Consider the following 19,473-nt stretch of genomic DNA (forward strand, 5'->3'; position numbering starts at 1 on the left):
ACATTTATTTTCAGTTTTTGTCAGTTTTTTTTTAAAGCTTAGGCGTAAAGTGGAAAAGACTCGCTGTATTTAAAATGTTTTTTTTTTAATCCTTTCTATTCTATACAAGGTAGATCAAAATAAAGTGAGAATAGAAGGAAGTTGTGTAAGGATAATACTTAAGAAATTCTAGGAGAATGTGTGGGACTGTCTCTAAATCCTTCAGAGATTTTTCTTTCACCATCCCCAAAGTAATCTTTTCCAAGATTATCACAGGAAAGAGAATTACAAGGGAAAACCTCTCAGGTTTGCAACAGAATGAGCCTGTGACCAGGTTTAATTTTTAAATGCATACTCTGAAAAACAACCACTCCTTTTGTGGACACTTTTTTCTTAATTCCGGAGGGTATTCAGTTCATCAGTATAGGAAGGGTGCAGGTGTTGCGGGAAAGGAGAGGCTAGGTGGTCAAAGTTCAAGCACGTGAAATCTTTTGTTTGAAAATGACTGCTGTGATGGGATACAGCAAACTCACGGGTAGAAGAACACCAAGATCTCAGCTCTGATCCCTGAGTCAAGAAGTGAGGTGAGGAGGCATTAGTGTCTCTCTGGATCACTGGATCACTATTTTTAACGTGATTACAGAGGTTGATGACTTAAATGAGGTTTTCAGTACCTATGCGAAACCATCTAATTCACTCTCAAGTGTCTTTCAGTTTTCAGATAAAAGACTTAAGTATTAATCTCAAATATACCAGGCTACTTCAGAGGGTTAGGGCAATATAATAAAACAGTACTCTTTGTGGATGTGTGTGTGTGTGTGAGTGTGTGTGTTAACTCCCAACATAGAGAAGTTATAATCAGGCAAGATTTTTGCTTGAAGCTTTGTTATATTACAAATGACTTTCACAAACTAGGAAAAAGCACAATGTTGCAAATTTTATGCTCTGTGATCAAAGGCCAAGCAAATATTTCTATTCACTAGAAAGAAATATGTTCTGTCAGAAAATGTAAATGGGTTAGTGTAATTTAGGTAAATGTAGTTTACATTCTAAAGAACTGTTATGATTCATGTAACAGTAGATGTTCAGAAACAAGCCATTTAACCGCAGTGCAGACATCCAGACCGTGAGAGCACAGTGGTTGGTGGCCAACAGACACAGAGCCTCTTACTCATTTATCCATTCTTCTTTGTTCACACCTGACTTTTATATGTTGGAGATTATTGATTAGCTAAGGCTCCAATGATTTAATCAGAAGAATGATTACAGTTGGGTATATGTAATAACACTTCATTTATTTTGCTAATCAAGAAGGCCTTAACTTAGTGCAGTGCTTCAGAATCAGTCCAACTAATATCAGTCGTGGTGAGTGGGAGCGATGACTCTGTGCTTAACAGTGCTCACACTTCTTGAAGATGACCAGAGTTTGGTTCCCAGTACTCACGTGTTGTGGCTCACAATAATCTGGTGGCTTCTGCTGGCCTCATTTATTCATTCTTTGAGCAAGTATTTACTGATGGTGGATGACAAGCATTCTAACGATCATCCACAGAACAATTTCTGTATGGTAGGCCTGAACTAAGAACTCTAACTTAGAGTTAACAATACCAAGCACACAAACTAAGTTCAGCAGACCCTTGGCAGTGAAACCATTGTTTCAGGGAAGGCATCAGAAGGTGGGGAAAAAAGAAGCATGAAACAGCCCCAAACTGCAAGGAACTCAAGTGGATAGGGGACCCAAACAAAATTAATGACATATTGGGGTAACTTGCAATGGAGGTCTACATCTATAAAGACCCTAGGGTCCCAGGGTCCCTGTAGAGGTCTTTATGGCTACATATGGCATGTTCAGCTGTGTTCTCCATCTTCAAGCTTCCTTGACAAATTTTTCTTAGTTATACAAGAAAAATCAAGTTTAAAAATCTCTTTCTCTATAATTTTCTTTCTAAATAGTAGAGGTTTTTCTTTCTCTATTGACATATTCTCTATTGACATGTCAATATTGACATATTGACATAATTACATCTCATTTTTAGAGCCTGTTCTTCCTAACACATCATTTAAAGGGGGTAGAAACCTAAATATGTTATCAAGAAGACTGTTCTCCAGGTGGGCACCAGGGAAACTCTATCACTTTCCAGCTATGGCTGTACTCAATAGACCCATGGAGAAGGGAATTAACATTTTTCCCTAAATATTTTATCAAAGAACACCAATTCAGGCATCTTGAGAACACAGCATGTTATAAAACAAACATTTCAAACATGTTTGATTTAACCCGCCGCCACCGTGTTATTTGCATGTATATGTGCATGGAGTACTTGGAAGTATTTGTCTTCATGTGTGGGAACACATGTGAGTGTGACTGCGCATGCATATATGTGTATGTATAAGCCAGAGCTGACATCAGTTGTCTTCCTTGATCATCACTCTTCAACCCAGAACTCACTAATTCGACTAGTCTAGCAAACAGTATTTCTCGGGGATCCCCAGTCTCTGCCTCCCAAGTGCTGGGCTTATAAACAGGGAACCACAGTGAACTCTTCTCATACCTGCACAGTAGGTGCTTTAGCTGCTGAGCCATCTCCTTAGCCTCCTGGGTAACAGTTTTTACTTGAAATATAGGAAAGAGTAGCTGGGGTCTTGAGAAGCTCACAATATATTGGAATATAGAAGAGTAATTACAAAATTCATACAGAAAAAAAGTACATGTTAGAAAGACAGTAAGTGCCAATGGAAAGGAATGGTATATGGGACATCAAAGAGAAGAATTGGAACTTCCAACTCCAAGAGAAACAGGAGGGTACAGGGAATATATGTTCTGGCTTTGAAGGACATTTCCCAAGTGCTGTAGGAAAGAAAGAACTTGTTGAAACACAGGGAATGTCGAATAAAACTGTGCAATGGTAGCAGATGAGCAGCTCAGTCTCCATGTGGGGTCCTAGTAAGGGGCCAGGGGCTCACTGACAGGACTCTATTGCCTACTCCTCAATCACTTCCCCCTGGTGGAAAGGCCTTGCCAGGCCACAGAAGAAGAGGATGCAGCCAGTACTGATGAGGCCTCCTGCTTTCTGAGGACTAGAGGAGGGTGATGAGGGGGAAGAGGGAGGGAGGGTGGGAAGAGGATGAGATGAGGGAGGGAGCTATACGATCAGGATGTAGAGTGAATAAATTTAAAATTTTTTAAATTAAAAAAATGTGCATTGGAAAGATGTAGTTTTGTGTGGTGGAAGAGGGGGACATTTAGATCCAGTTAAGGATTATGAAGTTGTTAGAACAAAAAAAAGTGAGGTAAATCATGTTACATAGATCTGTGAAACTCAAGATGATAGGTAATTCTGTAGAGCATAGCTCTGGGACATACTAATGAGCCAGATGGGAAGCATATTTAAATAAAATAAATTAAAGAAAATAAAATGAGATTATCCAAAAATTGGGATAAGTATTATATGCATATATATGCATGCATGTCATGTCATAATAATCTTTAAATGCTTCTCAAAGCAGACTCGCAAGTTAGATGCTAAAAACCTAACCCCTACACCCGTAATGAAAATGGTGTGCCTCTGTCAATCCAGCTTGATGGATTACAGATCTTTTTCTCTAAGAAGAAGACAAATTACTAGCATCCCTTAGTGTAGCAGGAAAGTTGTTCCGGCTTTGCAAAATGAGACAATGAGACTCTAGTGCTTTGGCACCTCAGAAACATTATAAGGAGCAGAAGGCATGGTCCGTGGCTAAGAGCACTTGCTGCTCTTATACAGGACTGGAGTTTGGTTGCCAATATTTGCTTCAGGCTCAAAATAGATTCTGGCACACAGAGAAGAGAAAAATTTTATAAAGAATAATTTCTTACTTTTTTTTCACTTGAATATTTCTAGAGACATAGAGACCCTTTCAGAATGATGTAGGTTTGGAATTTCTTAGCAGTGCACAGATGTGTTTGATGACCTAACGAAGTCCACTGAAATCTTATGGTTCAATAATGCAGCCCCTTTTGTGTGAAGACACCCAGCGATGGTGCTGTGGCTTAGGAGCACGTGGTGACTTGACAATGGACCAGAATTCTGGCAGAAGTTATTAATTTCTCCTTGTATTCTCGTTCCATGATACTTCAGAGAGCCAAATGCATGCCCATGCATGTATCGGACAGAATAGAAATTAATTTGTTTTACCCATGGAAATTTAAGTTCCTCACTCTAAGCTGCCATACTTATCTTTGACACATTCATTCTCAAAGGCTGAATAAAATTTCTGCTGCTCTGCTTTTTATATAAAGAAGTTTTGTGTGCCTTAGAAGGGGAAAGCTCATTTTATTAAGTATATTCTTGTTACTGTCACTGCATTCTTCAGAACATGAGCTCTGCTAGCAATTTTCACACATTTTGCAATGCTGACTTACTGGAGCATTTCTGAGTGGGATTTACCCAGCAGTTTTCACCCTCCTGTCCTTTGCCAGTTTCATTCATCTGCAGCACTTAATGTCAATCTTCTGGAACACTGAGAACTGGTCTAAGGCAGAACAATGGAAAGCTTAAGCCTTCTTTTGAAAAAATCTTGAATATATATTTTTATACAGGTTTGTGGTTTTAAGAAGCCTTTCCCCCTTTTTTTCTGTTTTTCTATTTATGCTCTAATACATGACTTTGTCACATTAAGAACCGTGAGAATCAATTAAATTTGTCTTTTAAAACCGAGCCTGATTTGTGAGTGTCATAATGTCACGTAGTATTCCTAGACACTCAGTGTTGTGCTGGGGCTAGAAATCACCTGGGAGGGAAGTCCCCACAGAGACCACACTTGACTCTCCTTAGGATCAGACATCTCTGCTGGGTGACAAGCTCTGTAAAGCTGGATGCCGCCCACTCCTACCTCACGAGGGAGGATGCTTCTTCTCTTGGATCTGACTGGAGAGGTTCAGCTGGTGGTGGCTTCCAAGTGCTCAAGGAGGAGGATCCGTGAATCCCCACGAGAAATGGATTCTGTGGGGAAAGCAGGAAGAAGGTGCTATGACTTCACTCATGTGAGTTGTTGGTGAGTGGGAAACTGAGGAAAATGTGTAAGCTGGCGGTGGCTGTTGGAAGTGAGGCAGCAAAGAACTAGTCACATTGAGATGGGGAGACCTTAAAGAATTACTTGGCAAGGGAATTTTCCATTTGCAGAAGGGACTAAGATTTCCAAGATCTATCGAGAAATCCTGACATGTATTGCCCTAAGTGAAAGTCTCTTAATTTTAGTACTGTTGGTATTGGTCCTCGGATCCTTGTTTTTAACGAGGGTGTGTGTTGGACTTTGGGGGACAGTCAGCAGCATCCCTATCCCTGACCAACGCTGCAAAACAGTACATTAAGACGTAAGTGACAAGGGGCTCATCAGGTAAAAATGCTGGCCACCAACCCTGATTCCCCAGCACCCACGTTCCCACAGTCATCAGCTGACCTACACACACACACACACACACAACATACCCCACATAAATAAGTAAATAAATAACGCTTGATACAAAAAATGTGTCAATAATTCTTCTCAGATTCTTACCCAACTTGTCTATGTTATAGTTAAAAACAAAATCCCATGATTTTAAAGTTCAAGTAAGTTAAATTTTATAAATTTTAACAAGTTAAATGATCTATTTGGGAGACAATTAATGAAACCCTATTATGTGTCCAGCATTGCCTGATGAGAGTACAAAGACTAAGGAATCATTTTCTCAGTTCTATAGAAGTTTAGACTCCAGTGAAGCGATGAGCAGCCACTGACAGTCTTACAATGCTCTGTGGTCGGTTTCCTTAGAGTGAACTACAGAGCATGTTATCAGAACAAAAGAGAGCTTCGCAGCATAGTGACACACATTCTTCTGAAATGTGTTCAGTACCTGAATGTCTCACATATGAGCAACTGATATTCACAACCATGAGAGGCCAGATTGCTCTAGATAGAAGGATGAAACCACTAGTCATAATATTTGAAAACTAGAAGTTAGACATAAAATTTTGAATTTAATTGTAACTAAAGCCAAGAATTTGTGTTCTTTAGATAACTGCTACAAACAAAGGTGGGCCACAGAGAGGCAAAAGGCATTTGCCAAAAATACATATGAAAATTACTCATGTCCAGAATAACATGGACATATAGGTTATAGATGATAGACAGCTAGATAGATAGATAGATAGATAGATAGATAGATAGATAGATAGATAATAGGTAGATTCCTGAAAACCAAAATTAAAACAAAGAAAATCCAACATAGGTGAGACTGCAAAAGGCACTTCCTGAAAATAATATTTCCAAGTGTTTTCCCTAGAACTGTAGTTACAGGTGGTGGTTAGTTGACATGTGGGTGCTGAGAATCAATCCATGTCCTCTGGAGGAACGGCCAGCGCTCCTAACTGCTGAGCCATCTCATCAGCCCCCCAGTAGCTTCATAAAAGCTTCTGTGGTTGTCTTCTGGAGATATTTTCCACAGGAACTTTGTAGCTCATAGTAGCATCCTGTGTTTATAACTATGTCATGTTAAAAGTTCTGTAGAAGTAAAACGCCTGTAGCAACCCTAATGACAAAGCAAAAGTTGTCCCATTCAAGCTGATTCCTGAGCTTTGCTATTGTACCCAATTTCCCATTAGACCTGTACCCCAAGGGGCCCCATTGAAACTGACCTGCTTGATCTCAGCAATAACTCCCTTACCAATGCATCCTGTTGGGGATTCACTCTTTTTTCCTTAGTTTTCTACTTTTTAAATTCTCTCCCAGATCATCTACTTGAGAGTTTCATACAAGCACACAACGCATTTTTAATTGTAGTCATAGCACATTATATGATAAAATACTATGTAACATGAACCAAGAAGCCAGGCATACACAGTTGTGAATTTCTGAAATTCCAGCACCCAGACAGCTAAGTCAGCAGAATTGTGAGCTTAAGGCCAATTTGGGCTATGTAATCAGACCCAGTCTCAGATGAATAAAATAGCATGAACTAACTATATCTTCTCATCAGTGCATGAATAAATCTCACAAAATTTTAACCAAGCGATATTCAGTACCAACTAATACTTTACCATATCATCATCTAAATAAGCTTCAATATCAGACAAAAATAGCATGTGGCTGTTAGAGGATGAATACATTTTCCCTCCCAAAAGCTGTGTTGAATTCATAGCCCCACTTCCTCAGAATATGGCCTTATTTGGGAACAGAGACTTAAGATTATAACCAAGCTGAAATGAATTCATTAGTGTGGACACTAACTTAGAATGACTAGTTTCCTTCTAGAAGGTAAAGCTGGGCCACAAATACAGAAATACAGGAAGAGCACACTGTGCTGGCTCAAACTTGAGTGACGGCTCTATAGGCAAAGACACACCAGAGATCTCAGGGAAACTACCTCACCTAGAAGAGAAGGCTGAAACAGGTTCCCCTGCAGAGCCCTCTGGAGGAATCAAGCCTGCAAACTCTTGCCTTCAGACAACTGTGAAATAGTAAATCTCTGTCACTTCAAGCCACCCTTTTGTGCTGGTTTTGTTACAGCAACTCCATCATTCTGAAACACTTACATCAGAGATTGGAATGGTGACTACCCCTGAACAAAAACAAAACAAAACAAAACAAACAAACAAACAAAAAAAAAAAGAGTCAAGTGATAGGGACAGGAGCAAAAGAAGAGAAAATATACATCTTAATAGTCATGATATTCATGCATTCACTTATAGTGAGCTTATTTTATACTTTACATTATTGTTATTATATGTTAGTGAAAGGGTTTATAAAGAAGCAGCAATTAAAGCAGACACGAAGGAGTCACTATTTACAAAATGAAAAAGACAAGAGTCTGGTGAAAACGGTAGAAAAAAATGTGCTGGTAGCATCAGCTCATGTGAGGAGCCTTCCAACCACAGTGAGTGACCACTCATATGCAGCTAAAAAGAGATGGCCTCTGAGACAGCCCTTGGATTAAGACTGAGGTCCCACCTTCTTGCACCTGCTGCTGCTTCCCTTTCTATGCCTTGTCTCTCTCCATTCTCATTCCTAGTCTAATATTAGACTGCTGCCTTCAGAACTGAGCTCATTCAGTCTTGGCAGTGCTATGGAATCTAGAGAGAGCACTTGTGGAACCGTGCATGGAAGGCGTACCCGCCACGCTAACTCTTCAGGAAAACTGAGGGAGTCCTGTTCAAAACTCACTGTTTCTTGGTGTCTTGCCTCCTTGGTGTTTTTTCACTGTACATGTTAGGTTCTCATTGACCATTCCTCCACATGGTACAGTGAGTCCAAGGACAAAATGACCCTGGATCCTGGCTGCTCCATTAGTTGATAACCATGAGAATTGCTTGGGCATTTCTGTTCCTCCTTGGGACCTAAATTCCTGACTACTAGGGCTTCATACATTGTTTCTACTCTTCTTGCTCCATGGTGATTGTAACAAAGAGCTTGTCTGCTCTAGCCACAGGAGTTTGCCTTCTTCACCTCTGACCTCTGCCATGGTCTTGGAGGGAGATGGTATTTTCCTCTTCTAAACCTTATCTTTACTGCAATTCATCAGATAGTGTCGCAGCCACTTCCTGAGGCTCCAATTTGAAATTAGAACCATGTTGCGGTCAGTAGCTTTTGCTGTCTTAATTAGTATTTACCAATGTGAGCCCGGGCAGTGGAGACAATGTTGCCTTTACCGATGGCCTCCTAAGAGCCTTATTATTGTCTTACCTTAATTGGAGGAGTACTGAGAGAGAGAGAGAAAAGGAATGAACCAATTTAATTTTCTTTTACCATTGCCCTGTGTGATATGTCTAAGAAATAGACTTGACTCATCTCTACCAAATAGGTCCTAGGAGGCCTGATCACCTTGGTACTAAAACTTTCAGATAAATCCTCTTGGAATTGGGGTCAGTACTAATTGGCTAATGGGGTACTCCAAACACCACTGTCTTGACCTGAGGCCAGATCAGTGTCTGAAAATGAAGAACTGACTTTGCACCATTAGAGGGAGAAGGGGATAGGAATTGGGTTTAGGAAAAGGCAGTGAGTCTTTAAAAAAAAAAATAGTATTCCATCTTCCTGTTTGTTATCCTTTTCCCCATTTCAGTCTGGATTCTTTCATGGTGTTGCAATACCAATGAAAGGAGAAATTATTTATTTTTCCATGTCTAATGGTGCTTACTCCCCTGGTGTGGACCAACTTAAGAATCAACAAACTCCTCAGCGTTCCCACACTAAAGAACTATGCAATTGATTGCTAGTCTTGATTCCAGTTCACTGGGTCTTGATTCACTCCCCAGTGAATCATTTGACCTGGATCAAACTCTAACCATATCAGGAAGGTGACAGAATCAATACAGAAGGGATTCAACTGTGCTGCCACTCAGCGTCAGTTCAGTATGGAGGAGCTTGCTTCATCTCGCTCCCCAGGCCAATATGTTTGAAATCATTGTTCCAGGACAGGACTAGAGTACTCTTTTGTTCATTTTCAGGCTGGTGTGGACATAGCACTGTCTATGTCACACTAAGGATCAGGGTGCTTCTGACAGTGGGTTTCTAAAGTATTCATTTGAAGGATTCTAAGGCGATTCTTGTATTTAAAGGATGTAGAGATTAAGCCATATTTTGTTATGTTTTATATATAACAAATTTCGTGAAGGTAAATTTTTATTGAGAAACCATTTTTACCAGGGAGATAGTTTAGTGGGTATTTATTGTGCAAACATAATCATCTGAGTTCACCCCCCTGCCCCTGAAATCAGCTACAAAGCAGGTACCCTGGAGCACACTGTAATCCCAGAGCTATAATCGCAGCATTGGGGAGGTAGAGACAGGAGCATCCCTGGACTCACCCGCTCCACGTTCAATGAGAGACCCAATCAAAATATAAGATGGAGAGGAATTAAGGAAGATAACTGCTCTGGCCTTCATACATGCGCCAACATGTACACACATACATGCATATAGGCATATATGCACATATATGTACACATACATGGACATAAACATATACACAAAAATCCACCAAAGGTATCATTTGTTTAGTCAGTACCTATTTTCCAAAGACTTGTTAAAATACTTGCAATGTTTTCATAATTATTTACCTTATAAGAAGGTTTTTCCTGCTCTTCCTTGACTATTCTATTTAATTGTATAATTTCTCAGCAAAATCAGGTGTGTACATATTTCTATGACTACAGTGCACTTAAAAAGAATAAAGTCCTCTTCCCTCACTTTCCCTAAGCACAGCCCACCACCCAGAGGTGTGCTTGTCTCTGTCTGTCCTCTTTTTCTGGAAAACAGAGTGATCCATTTCTGACTGTATCTCCTTCTTCCCTCCTAACATTTTGTCCAAACTTTGAGAATGTTCATCTCTCAATACTTACTCTGATTTTCTGTATTTGTTATATAATTTTGCAAAGCTGGCACTCTGTGTATTTGCATGGTTTCATGTATTCGGCCACGTGTGTGTTGGGAGGTGCACAGGTGTGGAGCCTAGAGAATAACCTCAGGTGTCAGTCAGGAGCTGTCCACCATGTGTTTTTCAGTCAGGGCCTCTCACTAACAAACACCGCTTCTTGTTCTCTGCATACTCCTTCTGCAGGTTTTTCCATCCGTCTCATAGATGACATACTGGTGATTGCTCATAGCATATTTGAATATGTAACACACCCACATAGTTCAAAATCCAAACTGTAATTAATATATGTATATTATACCTCTGTCTTTGCCAAAAATTGGTTTATTGTCCATTTCTTGGCCAAAATAGCCACCATTCTTAGTTATTTTTGAGTTTCTCTATGCACAGAAAAGAAAAAGGAGAACTTTTATGCCCATAAAATATAGCTGATCAAACATTTTGTTTTTCACACAAAACAATGCAGTTATTAGGTTGTTTTTCTAATATGCCCATACTGCAAGAGGCATATATGTCCTCATTCTTCTGACCTCTGTGCAATATTATTTTATTTTTCCTGAACCTAGCTGATGAATGGATTGAGTCAGTTCCAAGTTTTCCTGTTATAAATAAATCTTTCAGTAAACATATAGCCAAACAGTTCTGTAGAATACATTCTACCTATGGAAATTCCTCAGCCAATTTGGATACATCTGTAACTTAAAAAACAAACAAACAAACAACTTAACCAATTGCCCTCATTTAGAGGTATGCTAATTCACACACACAAAAGCATAACAGGCGATATTTTGCCTGACTACAGTCTTATCAGTAGAGCATGTTACAAGTGAGAAACGGTTTTATTGTGTGTGTTGGTTTACTATTACTACTGAGACAAAGATCCCACAAAATTGGTAATTTGGAGAGACTAGGAGTTAGACTCTGGTAAGCAGACATGTGGGAAGAAGGACCAGACCGTGGCTAGATGTTGAATGTGGTAACTTCCAAGATGGTCAGCTTCCTCCTCACCCCCTCTGACCTGCTCCAAAAGGCTGGCAGCTATAAACTAAGGTCATTAGGTACTTCTCTCCCTCCAGCAGCCTCTCTCCTGATAGACTGGCTCCACAAGTTCAAGGCCAGACTGGGAACTGCTACACAACAGATGCTGGCCAATCCACCTCACTATCTTTCTTCAAACTGATTTTATCCCTAATGCCTATGGGAGGCATTAGGCATTAGGCATTAGGCTCCCTAATGCTATGGGAGCTGGACATCGGCATTGACTGTGCTAGTGGAAAAGCAATGCATTGCCAGGGTCGAATCACATCTTGAAGCCCCACAGAAGGGTTCATTTTCTCTCCTTTGCAGCCTTTATTGCTCACGCATGTTGGCGGCTCTTTGAAAGCCAACAGTGGTGAGCTTCATCATCTGTATCTATCACCCAGAAACTGGCTCCTCTGATCCTTCTCCAGCATCTCTGGCCTGTGTCGGTAACGCTGGGCTCACCCCCATGTGATGTGAGATGTTCTTATGTCAGCTAAAAACAACTGTAATTCCAGCGTTAATTTATCTTTTATTGCCTGGGATAATAGCATCGGGGGCCTGACATTTAGGTTGTGTGTATCTTTCAAGGACTATTATTCTGCCTTTGGAAGTTTGCATTTTTCTGTTAATTTGACCAATGTTAAACATGTGTTTGCATGTTTAAAAAAATAGATTTTCCTTATGGTAAAATAACTATTCATATCCTTTGGACATTTTCTATGAGTTACTAAGATCCATTTTATATTGGATATGTGTACATTATCTTAAATACCATTGGAAGTCTGCAGTATCATTTCCCACATTTGCTCTGATGTTATTATCCATGTGTGTTCGTTTTGGAACTTTGTGTATTTGTGGGATTCATGTGTATATGACAGTACACACACACCAGCACACACACGTACACATGTCTGTGTGTGTGTGTGTGTTTCGGTGTGTACACGTGTGCGGAAGTCAAAGATCAACCAGGGTTCATCAAGAACCATCCACCTTGTTATTTAAGACAGCTATTCTCAGTGGGACCTAGGGTTCACTCATTAAGCTATGCTGGCCAGGGAGCCCCAGGGATCCTCCGGTCTCCACCACCCCAGAACTGAGATCAAGTTCCTCCGGATTACCCAGGCCTTTCGCATCGAATGCTGATGACTGAACCTGGGTCCTAAAACTTACCAAGGTCTTTACCAACTCAGCTGTATCCCAGCCCATTATTTGGAACTTCAAAATCTTGTTATACTTTGGTATATGTTTTCTTGGTTTTTGTTTTTTTGTTCTTTTTTCATTTTCAGTAGCCTTCAAAAAGGACTTTTCCCACTCTGATCTTAAAGTACTTTTTTTATTTCTAGAACTTCTTTGCCTTTGTTTTTTTTTTTTTTTTTTTTTTTTTTTTTTTTTTTTTTTTTTTTTTTTACATGCAAAACTCTGATCCTTTCAGAATCAATCTGGGCATAAGTAATGAGATACCGACTTAAATTCATTTTTTTCAGTTGGTTAAACAGTTATTTAACAATGTGTACAAAATAGCTTCCCTTGTTTGAGATGCCCCCGTTAGCATTTACTAGGATGTAGTAGGTTTATTTATGGATATCTTATTCTACTCCCTTGGTTTCTCCACACACCCCTAAGTATCATGCAATTAGGAAATCAAATATGTATGTCTATGAATCACACAAAAAGTGACAATCTCCTCCTAAGGAAAAAATAGGGACTAACAGTATGAAATGGAAAGTACACAGCAGACTAGCAAAAGTGGAGTAAAAAACAAAGATCACAGTCATGACAGAGCCTCGTGGCAAATGAAAATTCAGTCTTCAGCTGCATCTTGAAGAGAATTACCTGGTAATTATTATAAGAGAATAGCATATGGAATGGAGAGGTAAGCAAGCCAGATAAGAAGCTGTAAACTGAGTAAAATTTCCTTCTTCAACACAACCAACTCTTGAACACTTAAGGCTCAGGTAATATTATAGAAGAGAGGGCAGGAAGGCTGAAAGAGCCAGAAGACCGGGGAGTCTGCCATATGAGATTGTGTCTCCTACATATGACAGGGAAACAAGGGTCATGATACCACAACAGCATGACTACCTAAACAATAACAATACCAATTAGACAGGCTGACATAAAAGAAGGAAATCTTTGTGGGCCTCGCTCATTGATAAAAAGAACTACAAGCAATTAATGACTTCTGAGAGAGCTAGAATAGTCTTTTTAGGGATAAGCCTCCTAATTGGGTATTCGATTCCAAGTGGTTGGCTCTGAAATCATACACATACAAGCAATACTAAGCGGACTCAGCAGGTTGTATTTATATATTTATGAGAGAGACAGAGAGAGTGTGTGTGTTGTGATTGTGTGTGTGTGAGAGAGAAAGAGAGAGCATATAACAGTAAAGAGAACAATGATTTAAGAGCAAGTAGAGGAGGAGCATGAGAAAAGATGGAGGGAGAAGACATGGGAGGAATTGGAGGGAGAAAAGTGAAAGAGGAAATAATGTAACTATATTTCACTTAAAACTATTACGGAGAACAAGCTTCCCCTCTTAGTTCATGGCCTTCATGGAGCTCTGTTATTACCGGAGTGTAATATTTCTGAGACGATTAATAAATGCAAACCGAGACGTAAGAAGAATAAATTATATGGAAGCTCATTTTAGAAGTTGTTCACAGAAACTGTAGAAATAAGATGGACTACAGTTGGAAAAGAGGAAGACATTCAGATGTTCAGACCAGGTATTTTCTGAAGACCTAGAAAAGGCACAGGGTCTAGAATATACCGTTGTCTGAGCATGTCCAACCCTCTACTCTTGAAGTCACACCCACTTGCAAATATTCTTCCCACTATTATGCATATAAGATATCTAACCAAGCATGGCAGCACATTCAAGATTCTGAGGTTAAAAAAAAACAAAAACTGCTATGAGTTTGAAGCTAGTCTGGGCTACCTGGAAAGACTGTATGCCAAAAGCTACAGAATGACTATAAATAATTTCATTTTTTTTCCTATGTTAAGCATCAGAAATGCTTAAGTGCATATTTTATACATTTACATTGAATCTCAATTTAAGGAGAAAATTCTTCCTATTAATTTTATATTGTCATGAAAATACTTCAGATGGCAAAAATTTTAGTGGTTGTATATAAATAAGTATGAAGTAAGACATGAAGCCTTGCCCAATTTCTGTTATAAAGCTTTCAAGAAAACAACATTTCACACCTCACAGAGTACATCTACTCGTTTGCCAGTGCTCTTCTATTATGTAATACATTTCCTTTGAAGGCAGCACTCCATTGTGCTCAATATTATCACTAGCACTTGGCACCCATTAGACACTCAGCAATGTTAAGCAACTAAATTTATGAATGCATAAACACTCTGGAAGCTTTTGATCTGTGGCTTTCGATGGTGAGTGATAAATTATGCCACTCTTGCTATCTCTGCTCCCTGTTACTTCAGTTCTGCTGAGTGTACACCAAAATTGACTGATGACATACGAGACACCTAAACAAGTGTTCTTTTCTTTTTTTCCATTCCATGTATCAAAGCTCCGTTCATCCCAAATAAAGGAGCAGACAGCATTGTGAAGTTTGACACTTTTGGAGATGGGATGGGAAGATACAACGTGTTCAACTTCCAGCATATAGGTGGAAAGTATTCCTACTTGAAGGTCGGCCACTGGGCAGAAACCTTATCTCTAGATGTGGACTCCATCCACTGGTCCCGGAACTCAGTCCCTACTTCCCAATGCAGTGATCCCTGTGCCCCTAATGAGATGAAAAACATGCAGCCAGGAGATGTTTGCTGCTGGATCTGCATCCCCTGTGAGCCCTACGAGTACCTGGCTGATGAGTTCACCTGCATGGATTGTGGTCCCGGCCAGTGGCCCACTGCAGACCTATCTGGATGCTTCAACCTCCCAGAGGATTACATCAGGTGGGAAGATGCCTGGGCGATAGGCCCAGTCACCATTGCCTGCCTGGGTTTTATGTGTACATGCATAGTTATAACTGTTTTTATCAAGCACAACAACACACCCTTGGTCAAAGCATCAGGCCGAGAACTCTGCTACATCTTGTTGTTTGGAGTTAGCCTGTCCTATTGCATGACATTCTTCTTCATTGCTAAACCATCACCTGTCATTTGTGCGTTGCGCCGGCTTGGGCTTGGAACCTCCTTTGCCATCTGTTATTCAGCTCTGCTGACCAAGACAAACTGCATCGCTCGCATCTTTGATGGGGTCAAGAATGGAGCTCAGAGGCCAAAATTCATCAGTCCCAGTTCTCAGGTTTTTATCTGCCTGGGTTTGATACTGGTCCAAATTGTGATGGTGTCTGTGTGGCTTATCCTGGAGGCTCCAGGCACCAGAAGATATACCCTTCCAGAGAAGCGAGAAACAGTCATCCTAAAATGCAATGTCAAAGATTCCAGCATGTTGATCTCTCTGACCTATGATGTGGTCCTCGTGATCCTATGCACTGTGTACGCATTCAAAACAAGGAAGTGTCCGGAGAACTTCAATGAAGCCAAGTTCATCGGTTTCACCATGTACACCACCTGCATCATCTGGCTGGCATTCCTCCCGATATTTTATGTGACATCGAGTGACTACAGAGTAAGTCCTTGAATGCCTTCTTGTTCTTCTTTTTCTTCTTAATTTGTCTTTCTTCTTTCCTTTGTTCTTGTCATTTATCAGTGTTTGGTTGGGTAGAAGTTAGGGTAGACTCCTTTTATTTCATTTCAAGGCTGAATCAAATAATTGCAAATGCAATAATTAACTTCAATATGACGTGAGAAAATTAAATCACTATGCTTTAAGACACTTAATTAGGGCTTAATTTGTTCAGAGTGCTGTGTAAGGCACAGAGGGGAAGATAGATATAACGAATGGGTTATTCAAGTAGTTTATAATCTAGTGAGGAATAAAACATAATACATACACATAAAAACATCTTAATTAAATTTAAAAGGCAATTGACAAGAGAATGAAACTTAATCACTAAAACCCCAATGAGAACACTTGAAATTAGACACAAGAGGGTGTCTACAATAGATGGACCTATAAATTAAAGTACCATTGCAACATTCAGCCAAGATCGGTATCAAGATCTAAAACTTTTATTCATGCTTCATTATATCCCCACAATGGATTAAAATACAATCTGCTGTGTGTTTTCTAAACCTTGTTATATAAACAGACATATTCTGTGCATAACTATGTGTCATTGAACAGCTAAAGACTTTATTGTATGTATATGGCTAACCTAATTAAGTCATTATTTATAGAGTCTTGTATACAATTCAAATTTATGGACATCCATATAATTACCATTTCTTATGGGGAAAATGTCATCATCCCACCATAATTTACCAAGTTGTTGAGCCACTGATAAGTTCATTTTACTTAATTTTAATGTAGTGTTCTTAGTGAGTAATAAGATTTTTTTCCCTTTTCTGGCAATTGGTTTTTATTATCTCTGCCTCTTAGGTCATCATAGATCTCAGTTTTCTGAAGGCCTGTTTCCTTGTTGTAGCATGAGTTCAGAAAATTAAGTACTCCGTAGGTAATAACTGTTCCCAAATCTTCTGTTTGCCAGTAATTACAACATTACCTCAAGTCTAGGAATCTGAATATCAAAAGGAAGGCACAGAAAATCTCAGATCTTAGGGTAGGAAAAAAAAACTCACAGTGTCTATGGCATATCCCAGTCTTGCATTTTTTTTTCTTTTGGTTTTTTAACACAGGGTTTCTCTGTGTAGCCTTGGCTATCCTCAACTTGCTTTGTAGACCAGGCTGGCCTTGAACTCACAGAGATCCATGTGCCTCTGCCTACCTGAGTGGTGGGATTGCAGGCATGTACTACCTTGCTCAGCTAGATAGCGTTCTTGAGAATAAAAAAAAAGTATATTTATTTGTTCTCACCATAAAATAGTAAGTATATAAGGTAAAAATGTGCTCATGATTTTGATTCTTTATTCTATAATGTTTTCATTTTTCAATATATGTTACATATGTTTATATACATATATATGTACCATGATCAACCTCAGTATGATATGAGAAAATTAATTCATTATTTTTAAAATTATATATAACATACTTATGTATATGTTTGCCTATATACACAAATATATGTAATTTCCACCAACTAAAATAATGTTCTAAAGGACAAAAAAACTAAAACATGGAATCAAGAGCTTGACAAAGGTTACTGTCTTTAATTCAAATTATTCACAACTACGTGTTTGAAACCTATGAACTGCACACAGTAATAGTTAATACAAATTAGAAAGGTAAATTCAATGTTAGAATAATGCTCTGCTGTTCTTAGTACTCAGTACTCTAAGACAACCTATAAAAAATTTAAAAATCCTTAATGGGCGTAGTATCATAATTTGATAAGCAAATTCAAAGGCAAAAATATGTGAACCAACAAGAGTTTGAACAGTCAGGGTTTGAGAATAAAATAAAGTATTGTTAATATTTTTAGAGCCCCTATACCCAATTGTTGTTTTTACAGATCCCCTCACCCCACGGATCAGCATGAACGACTGATTTTTCTTACTGTTGTTACTATACCATCCCTAATGAACCTGCTTTAAAGTGTATCGGGAATGAAGACCAGCTATGATGCTAATGTGTTAGGGTAGAAAAGGTTAATGGACAGCTACCGTTTGATACATAAACCTTAAAGTTGTTTTATGTAAGAGGTCGTCTGGGGAGCTAAATCATGTAGGACTTTGTAGGATATGGCAATGAACTTAAATTTTATTTTCTATGGAAAAGGAAGCAATTGGAAGATTTTTAGGTGAACGAAATCATCGTCTCACATTGTAAGGGAGAAAGCAGAGGCAAGAACACGGGGGGGGGGATGGGCAGCCTGCTTGGTTAGGTGGGACAGCTGCAACTGAGTATTAACATTGGAGAGGGTTAGAAGTAGAGATAGGAGGACTCCAAGATGGCGGCGAGCAGAGCGCACTGTTTTGGAGAGGCAGAAGACATGAATCTCCGGAATTGGTGAGTGGAGAGTCAATCGAAGCTAGAATTTGGACTTTTGGGCTTTCTAAAGGAGAGGGGCCACCACAGAAGTGTGGAGTGCTAGTAGATTTAGATCAGGCGCTGACTTCTCCGGGAAGGAAATAGGGCGCTTCCCTTGTCTGGGCCTCCCGCGGGAAACCCGCACACAGCACCAGGCAGCTGAGCGCAAAGCTCACATCCGGGAGATCAAGGCAGCAGAGACAGTGCTCCGGGCCCCTTACAGCTGCGGGCTGCTGTAACCACCCGTTAAACACCCATCCTGTTCTTGGACACACGTCCCACACAGGGCCCTCTGGACCGGCGAAGCGTCCCCTCCCCCATCCGGGTGATGCAATCCCAAACTAGACCGCAGCAGGAAGCACAGTGGAGCTCATGTCCCAAGCAGCCAGAGCCCAATAACCCCCGAAACACCCTCACAGGAGGAGCTCAGGCCCAATCACAGAGCTCCAACCACTGAGCGCTACCACAGAGGCTCAGATCCACAATACAATTCTTCCCGGATACCAAAGCCGCAAAGCTCAGTGTTTGGGACCCAAGATGGTTGGAGGCAGGGAGGCAGGACTCCAGACCCCGCAACCGCAGCAGAGAGTAGTAACGACCTGCTGAACGCCACCACTCAGAGGAGAACACACGCCACATAGGGCCCTCTCGCCGAGCTCTTGACCCGCGGAACACCCCCTCCCACTACCACCACCACCCGGCTCTGCAGGAGTGCACGCACCGCCGTACTCCACCCTGCCAGAGCCAGAGCGTAGGCCCAATACAGTGCTAGCCACAGAGACTCAGATCCACAGTACAACCCTTCCCAGGCCCCAAATCTGCAAGTGGCAGCACAGAATACACAGGGCTGCCCAGCCAATGATTGTATGGGCCATCCAACCCCTCAGTGGCAGAAAACCAGCTGAATAGACACCAAACACCAGCGGACTTGTAAAATCAATACACGCGCGCATTCTTCAACAGCGCTTGTGATCCCTTAGCGCCTGAGATCCAACAACTTCAGTGCCTGCAGGGCACCCCTCTCACACACTGAAGGCCTCTTCATTCACCA

At 40.3% G+C, this 19,473-nt stretch overlaps 1 protein-coding gene across 1 annotated transcript in view; it reads left to right on the forward strand.

The window, feature by feature from the left end:
* The window catches only part of Grm3 (glutamate metabotropic receptor 3), a 223,987-nt gene that overhangs the window by 177,885 nt on the left and 26,629 nt on the right, over positions 1–19,473 (forward strand). The window contains exon 4 of the mRNA XM_055613003.1: positions 14,932–15,998. Within this exon, the coding sequence (XP_055468978.1) occupies positions 14,932–15,998 (1,067 nt within the window). The remainder of the gene's footprint in view (positions 1–14,931; positions 15,999–19,473) is intronic.

This window comes from Psammomys obesus, unplaced genomic scaffold, assembly GCF_907164565.1.
Source record: "Psammomys obesus unplaced genomic scaffold, mPsaObe1.curated_primary_1811, whole genome shotgun sequence".
NCBI classification, from domain to species: domain Eukaryota; kingdom Metazoa; phylum Chordata; class Mammalia; order Rodentia; family Muridae; genus Psammomys; species Psammomys obesus.